This window comes from Artemia franciscana, chromosome 5 (genome assembly GCF_032884065.1).
Source record: "Artemia franciscana chromosome 5, ASM3288406v1, whole genome shotgun sequence".
NCBI classification, from domain to species: Eukaryota; Metazoa; Arthropoda; class Branchiopoda; order Anostraca; family Artemiidae; genus Artemia; species Artemia franciscana.
This window is the reverse complement of record NC_088867.1, coordinates 7,606,448-7,620,117: the sequence shown is the minus strand read 5'-3', so window position 1 is coordinate 7,620,117 and position 13,670 is coordinate 7,606,448. Positions and strand designations below refer to the sequence as shown.

The following is a 13,670-nucleotide window of genomic DNA, read 5'->3' as shown; positions in this document are numbered from 1 at the left end:
CAGAAACAGTGTTTCTTGCTATCCAATGTCAAATAGATGGTTATGTCTGGATTTTCTTTTTTTTTTTAAGATCCAAATTTCTAAGAAAAAACTTTGGGTCTCTCCTACGAGAACGACCTATTTTTTAGCAACTTTTTTTTTAGTCTTAATAATCGTAACAAGTGTTTTGGATGTCAAAAGCAGTTTTCAACCATTCGTGAAAGCGAGAAAATAAAGACTTTTGACGTATTTTGAAAAACTACAAGCCCTTGACATTCTTACAGACCAAGGTAGACATCCTCCTGGATTACTGATTAATCAAATTGATCGATCATATTGAGTTGACACCAAAAGGTCACGTAACAAGAGTTTTGTAAACTCCCAATAGGACAACATATTTGTTACATAGAACAGAAAGCTATAAAAGAAACTATTTTTAGGAAACGGTACGATCGAGTTTTCTGAATTTGTGATTTCGATGGCTAAGAGTGTCAACGACATTGATGCTGAAAAAGAAATCAAAGAGGCCTTCGACTTCTTTTACAAAGGCGGCAACGGACATATTAATGTAGAAGAACTTCGATACGTTTCTGTAAATTTGGGCGAAACATTCTCTGATGAAGATATAGCCGAGATGCTTAAACAAGCTGATTTCGACGGTGATGGTGTTGTAAACTATAAAGGTATTTTTTTTATGCTTGGATATTTTTCTAAAACTTTTAGATGGATGCAAAAATTCAGCTTATAAACTTTTATTTTAATGCACATAAAAATCTCACTTTAATTTGAAACTAGAATTTTTCATTAAGCGGTGATCTTATGCTTGTCTAGCCAGAATGTCATGTCTAGACATGTGTCTGCCCAGAAATACAAGTCTTGGCACCTACCATTCACAAGTAAAATTTAGTATTTCGCATAAAACACAACAGCTTTTCCTGGCAACAACACGATATTAATAATATTACGGGACCTAAATACCCAGGCTAGTACAAAATGGGGAAATATGGTATCCTAGTATACACTGATTTTGTGCTAGGACAGAAAATAGTAATAGCAATAGACTACTACAATTTGGTAGGTGGGATAATCTGGGTAGTTGTAAACAACGTGATGTTTAGTCCCAATGCAGCCCATGAGTTAAAATAGTGCTTGCATTAAGTCTCGTTCTAACTTATTTTTTACTTTCTTCAAATTTTTTTTTTGTCATTCCTCAACTTAATTATGACATGGAAGGAATTATTCTTTAATAAAACAAGAAAAATTTGCCTATTTGTTATTTGTCAAGTAAAGTTAAGACCATTCCTTTATAAAAACAAAGCGAGTGAAGAATTCACTGAAACGAGGATTTCGTAATAATAAAGGCTATTAGGGAGGATAACTGCCAACAGAGTAGTTGAGGTGTTGCTAGACCTCTGGAGGACAATTTGAGATGAATTATTCTTTTAAGGAGAAAAACTGGATGAATTTCAAGCAATATTAGCTTGTTAGAAGAGACAATGATTTTTTGCAAGAGGTCTCTGAGTGATAGAATGTAAAAGAGCAAGAAGGGAAAAGGAAGTAGGGAAAGCATTAAAGTATGAGTTTAGGTATCACTAAATGGATGCCATAAATTAGATTAATCATGATCTGGAAAACGCAATCAGACAGCTTAATTAATTTTACGCTTCTGAATAGGCATGACTGAAGCATTGTGAACATCATGAGGCCGACGATTGCTACCCATTCTAACCATGAGTCCCCAGTATCGGCACTGACTGCTTATGAGTTTATCAATAACGAGTGGCTGTTTAGTCTTCTCTCTAATGAATGAGTCGGTAATTTTGTCCCTCCAGTAGATTCTGAGAAACCATCGAAGACAATTATTTTCAAAACTTTGGATCCTTTCCTCTAGCTGTTTTGTCAACGCCCAGCTTTTGGAACTATACGTTAGTACTGATAGGACATTGCTATTGAAGAGGCTCAGTATCAGCTTCAAGCAGAAAGTGGCACTTCTCCAAACGTTTCTTAACATATCAATGGCGCTTCCTACTTACGTGATACATGTGGCAATTTCATGCTCAGGGCTTCCATCAGTGCTCACAATACTCCCAAGATATCTAAACATATCTGTCTCTTCAATTTTCATTGCTTTAACTGTCAGTGGTTTCGCAGGTAGTCTATTCACATTGCGCATGATATTTGTCTTTTGTGTGCTTATTGTTAAACCTACTCTTTCACCTAATTTCAAGAGCTCATTTATGTTGTATTGAAGCTCCTCTCTTCAGTGAGAAAAAAGCGTTTTATCGTTTGCGAAAGCTGCATCAAATAAATTGTGATTTTTGTTCAACTGGATGCCACTTATCAGGCACGTACGCAGGAATTTTTTTCGGGGGGGGGGGGGCAAAACCTTCGAAGCATCATATATAAAGTAGCAGTTTTTTATTTAGTAATGCAAAAAGCACGTGTATCGGAAAATACAGATTAACTTTGATATGTAGTATTGTAGCGGATGGGGGACTTAAGCCTCAAAAAGAAGAAGACTTAAGCCTCAAAAGTTCATTTTAGGCTCGGGTTATGTTCATAGCGATTTAGAACCAGTGATGAACCTAGTAATTCCCACTGAAAAAGAAATTTTAGGGTTAACAGTGCAATATGGGTGCTGCGGGGGGTAGTTGTTCTATTGCAAAACCGTAGATTTTAATGAAAAATGATAGTTTCCAAAATTGATCCTGAAAAGGGGGGATAAACGCCTTAATATCAAGGATAATTCCATTTTGCTGTGGACAGCAAACTCTCTTTACAAAAAACAATAACAGTACAATTGCTAATTACTTCAGAGAGGGTAAAAAGTTAGACAGAAAATGGATTAATAATTGGACAGTGACTTGAACGGATAATTACATGCTGTAAAATCCCCCAAAAAAGGCTTCACATATGTATCTAGGCTCTTAATAAATGTCCTGTTTTTGCCAGAAATCCCAAGAAACCATGGGTAAATTAAACATTTCACAAAATTTCGTGGGGGCGGCCCGGGCCCGAAGGCCCCTCCACCCCCCTGCATACGTGCCAGCCACTTATGTAGTTGCACGTCCGCAGGATGAAACCAATGAGTAATATAAACAGCACTGAGGACCGAATGCACCCCTGTCGACCGTTTGAGTTGACTTTGAACCACTCAGTCAAGTCCTTATCATTAGTTTGAATAGCACACATTTGTTTATCATTTAACGCCATTTTAATTCTGACCATTTTATCTGGGAAGCCATAGTAGCGCAGTACATTCCTTAGTGAGTTTCTATGGACTGAGTCGAAAGTCTTCTGGAATTCGATGAAAGCCATTATGATTTCAGTCTGCCATTCATTTGAATCTTCAATAAATATTCTAAGAATAAAGATGATGTCAGCACATGACCTACTTGGTCGGAAGCCATGCTGTTCATTTCTGAATATGGCTTCAACTTTTGTCTGGATGTGGTTCAAAAGTACTTGGCAGAGGATTTCGCTTCCAGCAGACTGTAGGGTGATACCTTGCCAATTGTTGCAATCAGCAACTCTACCCTTCTTAATTAGTTTCAATATATACCCTTTGTTCCAATCTGTGGGAATATCCTCAGTGTCCCATATCTGCATTAACACTTCGTGTAGTGGCTCAGCTAGCACTCCAACACCGTATTTTAATAGTTCAGGATTCATACGATCGATGCCAGCAGCTTTTCCATTCTTTAATTTACATAGTACTGTCTCTATATCATATATACTAATCGCCTCTGTACTTATGTCTAATTGGAAAAGGGGTCGAGCATCTGGGGGGTCTGCAGGAAGGGCAAAAATTAATGTTCCGTGGAAATCACCGTTTTCTGCTACGGGTCGCATGATTTTCAAACAGTCTCTACCCAAAGCCTCCACGACGTCAAATTAAAGAGAACAGAGGCACTGGAAAAAACTACTAACGAGGCCAAGCTTGCTTTCTATGAAATGGACAATGACCCAGAAATCTACCAGCCATACTTGGAAAATTATCGTGCTAAGCGCAAGGGCACTGTTTCTAACAGCACTGAACAACCAGGACATCTTTCGAAAAATCATCCCTCAAATCCAAGCCCGGATATAGGCAACCAATCTTCTGACCTGAACATGAGACTAACTCAGACCCAACAAGAATTGGAAGCTGTAAAAGCGAATCTCAGGGATGAAATCTCACGTAAAGTTTCTGATCGCATAAAAAATCAACTCTCGCACTCGGCTGAATCAGTTATATCTGACGTATATGATTCTTTGATGGTCGAATACTCGCCAAAATTTGATTTTATCGAAAAGCAACTAAAATCGCTAAAAAACAGCTTCATGATACTCGAAGAGAGAGTGAGAAAGATCGAAAGTAGACTTGACGATATTGAGCAGGAAGATAGGTTGGATTCACTTATTTTCAGTGGTGTCAAACAAGCTCCGGGTGCTGATGTAAAATCTTGTATTAATAATATTATCTCGGACAAGATGGGCGTACAAGTTAATGTTTCGGAACTAACTAAAGTTTATAGATTTACCCTTCCAGCGAATCCTACGCGGCCTGATATGATTGCACCGGTACTCGCCCAGTTTTCGTCTAAGGATGTGGCTAGAAAGGTATTTGCTGCTAATAGCAAACTGGCCAAATCTGGTATATATGTGTCAGAAAGTTTAACTAAGAAGCGACGAGAAATTCTGCAACTGGCTCGTGATAGGTTAGGTAACCACAACGTATGGTCCGATCACGGCCGTATTTTCGCTCGATCTGGAAATGACGCTCGGACACGCCGTCTGTGGAGTTGTGACGACATCTAATCTGAATTTTTTTTTTTCGTTTTAGTAGTTATAAATGTGTACTTCAGAATTTACATTCTTTCGTAGTAATAGTTCTTTAATAGGAAGTAGGATAATTTATTTATGAATGTTTTCACGATTACTACAGTTATAATATTTCGTCGAGCGATGTTGGTAGCCGGTCGGAATTTTCGGATAAACAGCCTGCAAGGCTTAGTAAATATGTTGCAGTAGATGATGTGAGTGCACCCGTTATGCTGTCCGGATTCCAGATTCTCCACTGGAATTGTCATTTAACTACTTCACATGAAGATGTAGTTGATATAATTAATAAACTTGACAGTGAGGTGCAAGTGATAGGTATTTGTGAATCATTTATTAGTGAACAGTATCCTGCTTCGTTATTTAATTTTCCAGGTTACACACTTATTTCCAAGAACCGGTCATTGATGGGATGGGGAGGTTTAGCATTCATAATCAAGGATGATATAAAATTTAAAGTAATTGAGATTTATCTTTATGGATTGAAGGTAAGATTGAAACTTTTGCTATTGAAATAGTGACAAGTAATAATAATCCACATCTTATTTCATCGGTGTATAGACCCCTTGGTGCTAATCCGGATTTTTTCCAAGAGGAATTCGAAATTTTAATATCTGAAATAAATCGAAATTTTGATAAAATTGTAATCATCGGTGATTTTAATTTTGATTTATTAGATCTTCAAGCCAAAAATTTGGATTTCCTTAATGTCATGCTTTCTTTTGGTCTTTTCCCATTAAATTCTATCCAATCCTAATTAACAGACCATTCTGCAACTTTGATTGATAATATTTTCGTCAGTGAAGTTATGGTGGAAGATAGCATGTGTGATGTATTAATCCATTCTGGTTCGGACCACTTACCGCTTCTTTGTTTGTTGCAGAAGTTATCACATTGTAAAATTAAAAGAAAAAATAAGATTCTTCGGCGTGACATAAAAGAAGTTAATCTGGCTAAATTTAAAAATGAAGTTAGTTCGTTGGATTGGGAGGTGGTTTACAATGAAAAGGATGATGCTTCAAAAGTTTTTAATATTTTTTCAGATATTCTTTACCCTGTGTTTGAGAAAAATTGCCCATTGAATAAAATTAATTGCAAGAAAGCTAAACCGAGAAAGCCGTGGATAAATGATGAAATTTTGAGTTTAATATGACAAAGAAATAAGTTGTATTGTCAATATCTTGATAATCCATCTGAAATGATTTTAAATGAGTTTAAAGAGTTGAGAAATTATGTAAATAATTCGAAAAGAAATGCAAAGAATGAGTATTATTTAAACCGTTTGAAGATTAAGGAAGGTAATATAAAAGATACTTGGGGCATTGTCCGTGAAGTGATAGGATGTGAAAAAAAAGATATGTGTATAACCAATTTACAAACTAGTTATAGAATTATTCATGATAAATTGGAAATAGCAAATTACATGGGTGATTATTTTTCGAAAATTGGTAGTGTTATACAGAATGAAGTGTCTAGAGGTGGTTGTGCCGTCAACATTAACGCAAATCCTTCAAGCGTGCAGATTGGGTTTGAATTTGTGCCATGTAATGTAGAAGAAGGTGAAAAAATTGTTTGTAGCCTTAAATCAAATTCTTCTGGTGTAGATGGATTGAACCTAAAGGCTTTTAATTATGTGTCGGTGTATCTTTTACCGGTACTGGTTCATTTAATTAATCTCTCAATGGTTAAAGGGCATTTCCCGTCGGAACTGAAGCGATCTAAAATCATACCTTTACATAAAGGTGGGGACCCCTCAGACCCCTGTAATTGGCGACCAATTTCCATTTTACCTTTATTTAGTAAAATTTATGAAAACGTTATTTATAAACGATTGTATGATTTTTTGGATTCGAAGAAAATTTTGTATAATGGACAGTTTGGTTTCAGAAGTAAACATTCCACTAGTCATGCAGTACACCATCTTTTAAGTTTTGTTGATAATGCGTTTGAAAATAATATGGTTCCTTTAACTGTTTTTGTAGATTTCCGTAAGGTTTTGACACTGTTGATTTTAATACTCTTCTTAGTAGACTAAGTGGGCTTGGGTTAGGTAGTACTTGTGTAAAGTGGTTTTCATCGTATTTGCATGGCCGGACTATCAAAGTTGCTTTATCAGATATATCAAGCAGAGAGTTCGGTGTTAAGTGTGGAGTGCCTCAAGGTTCCGTGCTGGGACCTCTACTTTATCTAATTTATGTTAATTCGTTGGCTTCACGTGTTGGTGTTGAAGCGCTGACCTCTTTCGCGGACGACACTGCGATAACAGTAATTGGTAGTTGTTTGGTGCAGGTTGCACATAAGGCTAATTTGGCACTTGAACGTTTGCGCAGTTTTACAGTAGGTAGTTCCCTAGCAGTTAATGCATCTAAAACAAATTACATTATATTTAGTAGAACAGGTAGGTTACTTAATGATAATAATAATATTTTTTTTGGACATTTACCCGTTAAACAAGTTTTTGAAATTAGGTATTTGGGGTTTTATTTAGATAATAATATTAGTTGGAAAAAGCATTGTAGTGTTATTGGTGCTAAAATGGCTAGGGGTCTAGGATTTTTGAGACGTGTAAAAAAAACTTTTCCGTTCAAGATTTTAAAAATCATTTACTTTTCCCTTGTTCATCCTTATATAGATTATGGTTGTGTTCATTGGGCTAGCAATTTCTTCTCTAATTACAAAAGGATCCAGATTTTGCAAAATAAAAGCATTCGATTGATTGCGGACATAAAAGAGCAGGTTGAATCCAAAACTACTGCTAGCTTTTCCCAGTGTAATGTTTTAAATGTTGGTCAGATTCGTGACTACCAGGCATCAATTTTTGTGTTCCAGAGCATGAAACATATATGCCCTGAGTATTTTCATGATTATTTTTCCATGAATCAGGAGTACCATAATTATGATACAAGAAATTCACAACTTTTAAGCTATGAACAAAGAAAAACAGTTCGATCATCATATGTGGTTCGTAATCTGGGGCCTTCTGTTTGGAATAGTTTGCCGGCTGGCATCAGGGAGTCTGTCACTTTATATGGGTTTAAAATTTTTGATATTTTTTTGCAGTTTATTGATGTGGGGTGGGGGCTGAAAACCGGTAAATGATATTTAATATGATTATTTTGTTGCATTTTGTTCATGTGTATGTGTTGTTATTTTTTATATATAAGATAGGCTAGGTGGTTAATCATGAGATGTTATGTTTAGATATTTATTTATAAGATGTAAATCATAATATGAAATTGCAGCACAAGTCCTTAGGACTTTCTTTTTGCTGCAATAATTTATTAGTGTTGTCATTTTTTTATTTATGTTTGTATTGTGGATAAAATAAAACTTACCTACCTACCTACCTATCGATTTCTCTATTATTCGATTTCGACTAAATGAGTCTAAAGCAAATGTTATCAAAATCTTAGTCGTAATATCTTTTTCTATGTGAATAAGACCTTAGTTACTTCAAAAGCCGTTCCTGGTGAATGTAAAATTTAAGTAACTTCTCTTGTTACTTTAAAGTTACTTTATTTTTTACCTGGAACACCCTCCTAGAAATCTGAATATATAAAGTCCAACACTGTGGTAGGTCCCTTAAATTAACGCTAAGGGTACCACAAGATTAGAAATAATGCAAATAATAAAGCAAAAACAGATATACAAAAACATATCCTAAATTTTGAAAAAAAGGTAAAATCCAAGTTAATTGACTTCTTGCTATCTTGGAAAGGGTTTAGGTTAGGAAAATGAAATTTTCAGGGATGGGTCTACAGGCTAAAATATGTCCCGGGAAGATATTTTGAAGTACCTACCTCCACTCCTCCCTCTAGAAGGCCCTGACCTTTAAAAACATCTGTGTTATAAAAGTGAAACCATGCTAAATAGATCTTCTGCTTAATTTAAGCACAACAAAATTGTTTTTAGCTTCATAACTTGGTCTACAGGCTAAAGTATGTCCCGGGAAGATATTTTGAAGTACCTACCTCCACTCCTCCCTCTATAGGGCCCTGACCTTTAAAAACATGTGTGTTATAAAAGTGAAACCATGATAAATAGATCTTCTGCTTAATTTAAGCACAACAAAATTGTTTTTAGCTTCATAACTTAGCTCAATTCCATTTTATAAGCTTTTAAAGATATACAAAAACATTTCCTAAATCTTGAAAAAAAAATACTGATATGACTTGAAATTCTACTCAACAGGAGTGTTATAAATTCCTTGAATAACAGGAATTGCATTTTCAGAACTAAAGGCAGAGAAAAAGCCACTGGTAACTGAAAATTAAGGTAAAATGTTGTTTTGTTAAAATTTAAATAGGTATAAGACCTGTCATGTAGGTGAACTTCAGGGTCCTCTAGAGGGAGAAAGAGGGAGTGGAGGTAGGTACTTCAAAATACCTTCCTGGGATACACTTTAGCCTGTAGACCCATCCTTGAAAGTTTCATTTTCCTAACCTAACCCCTTTCCCAGATACCCGAAAGTCAGTAAACTAGAATTTGACCTAATATGTAAAGAAGTAAATCAGGTAATTACAATAGGTAAGGTTTCAGGCCAAATTACTGTCCCTTCAGACCTAATTGACTAAAAGCTCTGTAAAAAAATTAGCTGTTTTTGTACACACGCAATGAAACCAGACAGATTGTATCCTGGTTTGAAAGGGGAATAAAATTGGTTGGCTTTAATTTAGGTAATGTTTTTACTCATAATCTAGTTGTAGGCTATACATTATAGACCTAGTTAGAGCTTTCACTGGTTCCATTTGGCTTTTTGCTCCTTACTTTGCTATCTTGTCTGCTTTTTCATTTCCTTCTATACCTAGATGACTAGGTATAGGCTATATTGAAATTTAATAACAAAGCCTAATTTTCCAAGGCTGTTTAGGTTTTCTTTGGTTTGATTTAAGTTTATGACCAATGTTTCAAACTTAGGGTTTCTTAAGATATTGAGAGCAGATTTAAAGTCAGAGAATATTACTATGCATTAATTGCTCTGCTTTGGTTCAATTAGGGTCTCTAAGCCCAAATTGACAGCAGCTACTTCAGCTGTTGGGATACTAGTCCCTGACTTGTGTTTTTCCATAATGCATAGGCTGTGCTCTTTTAAAAAGCAACCACTTCCACAACCCTCTTCACATAAAGACCCTTCAACATATAGTTAGGTATTTCCATTATATTCCTTTTCTTTGAGCTGATGAAATGATGGATTGCATTTTGGGTTTTTAAGTTTTATTTTAACCCTTGTAAGCAGTTTGTGTACAGAATTTGTCCTGACTCATTGGAAATAAGTGAGCTAAGAAAGTTTAAACAGGACTGGAAATTGTACATCAAATCTAAATTATCTGTTGAGAAAATGAAAGCTAGTTAGCCTGAGATTACTGCTATGCTCAAAGAGAAACTGTTTGTTGCCATCCTGAAGCAAGTTTCTCCTAACATGACTTGTACTGATGTAGAATCCCTCGTTCCAAGGGCATCAAGGACAAAAGAAATCAGCAACTTTGAGCATTCCAAAGTGTTTAAGCTGTATTTTGGGACCAGGAAGGACCTTAAAGATTTTCTTGTGGTATCAGTTTGGGTTGGCTTTGAGAAGCTGCCTGCAAGATTTCAAATTTCTCCCAAAAAGTTTATTTTCCTGTTATGAAGTTGGTCATATAGTGGCCAACTGTGTATTAGTGCCTATTTTTGGTTATTGTAGTGCTTCTGACCACACCTCCACAAAGGATAATAAGTGCACAAAAGATATGTACTGCATTTTGTGCAAAAAAAGGCCATACATACAACAGTGTAAGATGTCTGGCTAATCAGGCAAAAAACAATGCGAAACTCCATCAAAATGACTCTGAAACCTACCCACTCAAGGCTCAACGAAGAAATAAACCAAGGATCCTCCATCTCTTATACAATTGTCTCATAGAATTTAAATGGAAATTTGCTAAATCATTCTGTGTTTTTAAAGGACTTTTTATCTAAGTGTGACATAATGTGTATTCAGGAGCAATTTGCAACTACTTTGAGCCTGAGCCTTTTGGAACTATCAACCAATCATAAAGTGTTCTTGGTCTCAGTCTTTTGGCCAGCCTTGTGGTAGTCTAGCAACCTTTCTGAAGTCAGTTTATCCTTCATCCATTTTCGACTCAGCAAGTGACTTTTTGGCAATCAGAATCTGGAATTTTATTGTGCTAGAAATTTATCTGCCCACAAACTACCATGACAACCAATCTGAGAGACTTTTTGCCATTAGTGCTTCTTGTTTATCCAAATGTTTGTGAAAAATAAAAGAGCACAGTTTATACTTTATTGCAACTGGTGATTTCAATTCTTGATCTAACCAACCCACATAATTCTTCTGGTGATTCTGATTGCTCAAGTATTATTTTTGGACTGTTGAATGATGATTGTGTAGTTGCACTGAAGAATGAGAGTTTTACTTATGTCTATAATTTGGGTAGTACATCTAACTTAGACCATATTTGTCATACATCATCTGTAACTATTGCCAAAGTTGTTGTTAGTAATTCCAATTTTATGTCAGATTACTTCCCTTTGTCTTTTAGTGCTCTGATTGGTGATTGTGGCCCTTCTTTTAACTGGCTTCTAAAAAATCAATCTGTATTTTATGCTAATGATTGGGACAGGGCATCTCTAGATCTTTTCCAGAATGTATGTAATGATTTCCTCACAAAAATTTGTGTCCATTTTGATTTGTTGATGCAGAGTTCAAGGAAGAATATGTATGATTTTTGAGTTAGACTGAACATTTATTGTAGTGAACTTACTCATGCCCCAGCTCTTGCAGAAAAATTGGCAGTACCTATTAGGTGAATAAAAGTTGGAACTTAAGAGCCTGGCTGGTCAACTAATGATAATTTACAAAATGCCTGCTTTTCTGCTAAGTTTTGGCTTTCAGTTTGGATTGAAGCAGATAAAACACACAATAGGTGGCTGCAAAAACTGTATTATACTAAATGCCAGTTGGCAAAGTACCTTTCTATTAATTGGAGCTCAATTATTTTGTCTTGTTTGGAAGAAGTTTGGTCTTGGCCATATAAGTTGTGGTCCAGTCTTGTAAAAGATATGCCAAGTCAAATACCATCTTGTATACCACTTTCCTCATGGGTTGAGTATAATAAAAGGAGAATTTTCTGTTCCAATTCCACATCTGCAAATTAGTTTCAAAGTGAAACTCCAATATTTTTTTAGCATGCTTCTAGTCCTCGACTGATTATTTCTAATAATCAGTTAATAACCAATTGTAATTAGTAAATTGAAGAAAAACAAAGTCTAGAGGATTTGATAGGATATCTGCACAGCAATTGTTGTTGTGTGGTGAACTGTTTATGGAACCCTTAGTATTCCTTTACCAAATAATATTTAATCTGGGATTTGTCCCTGATTCTTTTTCAATTGGATGTTTGACTCCTATCCCAAAGAAGAATAAACCTCCTTCTGAACGTTTGTCTTTTTGCCCAATAACTGTTGCAACTTTATTTTGTAAAATTTTTGAGAAATTGATAGTTGATGGATTGAGAACTAATTGTACAGTTTAGGCCCACCATTTTGGTTTTCAGTCTTGCCTGGGGTGTGGTCATGTCCTTTCTGCTTTGGTATCTGCTTTAGTTGATGAAGAAAAACACTGGGAAAGTATTGCTTTAGCTGCTCATGATAGTAAGACGTGCATTTCATTTGCTTCTCCATAAGGAGGTTCTAGTTGACTTGGGTTTCACCAGTGCTGATTCCTGCATCCTAGCCCTGCTGGCTGACATATATGAAAATCTGAAAGTGGAACTTAGACTCCCTTTACTAGCTAACGAGTTTACTACTAGTCTCTTATGTGATTTTGCTTTTTCTTCACGTGGAAATTCCCTTCTCTCAGTAAAGAAGGGTTTAAGACAAGGTGCTATTTTGTCACTGACAGTATTTAATAACAGTATTTTAAGGCCACAATCAAAGTTACTTATGACTTATATTCTGTTTGGTATTGATTTGTCTTTGATTTGACATGGACTAGAAGCTAATTTTTTTAAGTTGCAACAAAAGTATGCCCATATTGGACTTCATTTTAATGCTGAAAAGTCTGAAGTGCTGCTTTTTAACTCAAAATCAGATGCTGCTCAGAGCATCATACTTGGTGGTTCTATTGTTGAGTTTGTGGATGATATTGTATATCTGCACCTCCCTATTGGACAATCAATGTTAGAGACATGGTGGTTTCTGCTCTCTCATTTTCAGAAGCGATCTTTTTTTATGTATAGCTGAATAGTGGCAAATAAGCAGAAGTTTGATTGTTGTCTTTTGGCCCAGGTGTACAATGCTATGATTTTTCCTCATTATCTTTATCTCAGTCCCTTTTTGTGCATTTTTAAATTTTGCTACAGATAAACTGAAATTACACTCAAATACTCAATGTACTACAAGTTTGCAAAGTTTTTGCTGCATTTATCACTGTGGACAAGGAATAGGTATGTTACAGGCCAGTATGGTGTTACTAAGCCTGAAGAAGCAATTCTGTCGCAAATTGACCAATGTAATTCATCAGTCAAGACCCACCTATGAGCCAATGTTTTACAGCAGTAGTTGGCATCTGTTTTGTTTGTGTCAGATGAATTAGTGTCTTGTGCTTCTTTTTTTTGTGCTCAATTTATTTCTCCATTGATGGGTATTAAATACATTCATTCATTCATATGTGACATAGAACACATTATGGCTTCAAAGCTATCATATGAAGACACTATAAAGACATTTGCTTTGATGATAGCATTTAAAGTTAAATTTTAATCTACAGGATAAAATTCATTGTATTTACTCTAAATGTTATCAGCAATAAAATATTATTATGATGAATCTTAAAGTTTTTCTTAAAACTTTTCACCCATAAGGGTTTGCAT

At 35.5% G+C, this 13,670-nt stretch overlaps 1 protein-coding gene across 9 annotated transcripts in view; it reads left to right on the top strand.

Annotated features, from left to right (window-relative positions):
- The window catches only part of LOC136026940 (putative golgin subfamily A member 6-like protein 3), a 66,481-nt gene that overhangs the window by 1,474 nt on the left and 51,337 nt on the right, over positions 1 to 13,670 (top strand). For 8 of the 9 annotated variants that reach the window (XM_065703794.1, XM_065703793.1, XM_065703795.1 and 5 more), the window contains exons 2-3: positions 420 to 662; positions 5,176 to 5,288. In XM_065703794.1, the coding sequence (XP_065559866.1) occupies positions 420 to 662; positions 5,176 to 5,288 (356 nt within the window). The remainder of the gene's footprint in view (positions 1 to 419; positions 663 to 5,175; positions 5,289 to 13,670) is intronic. The other variant, XM_065703797.1, reaches the window with a different exon arrangement.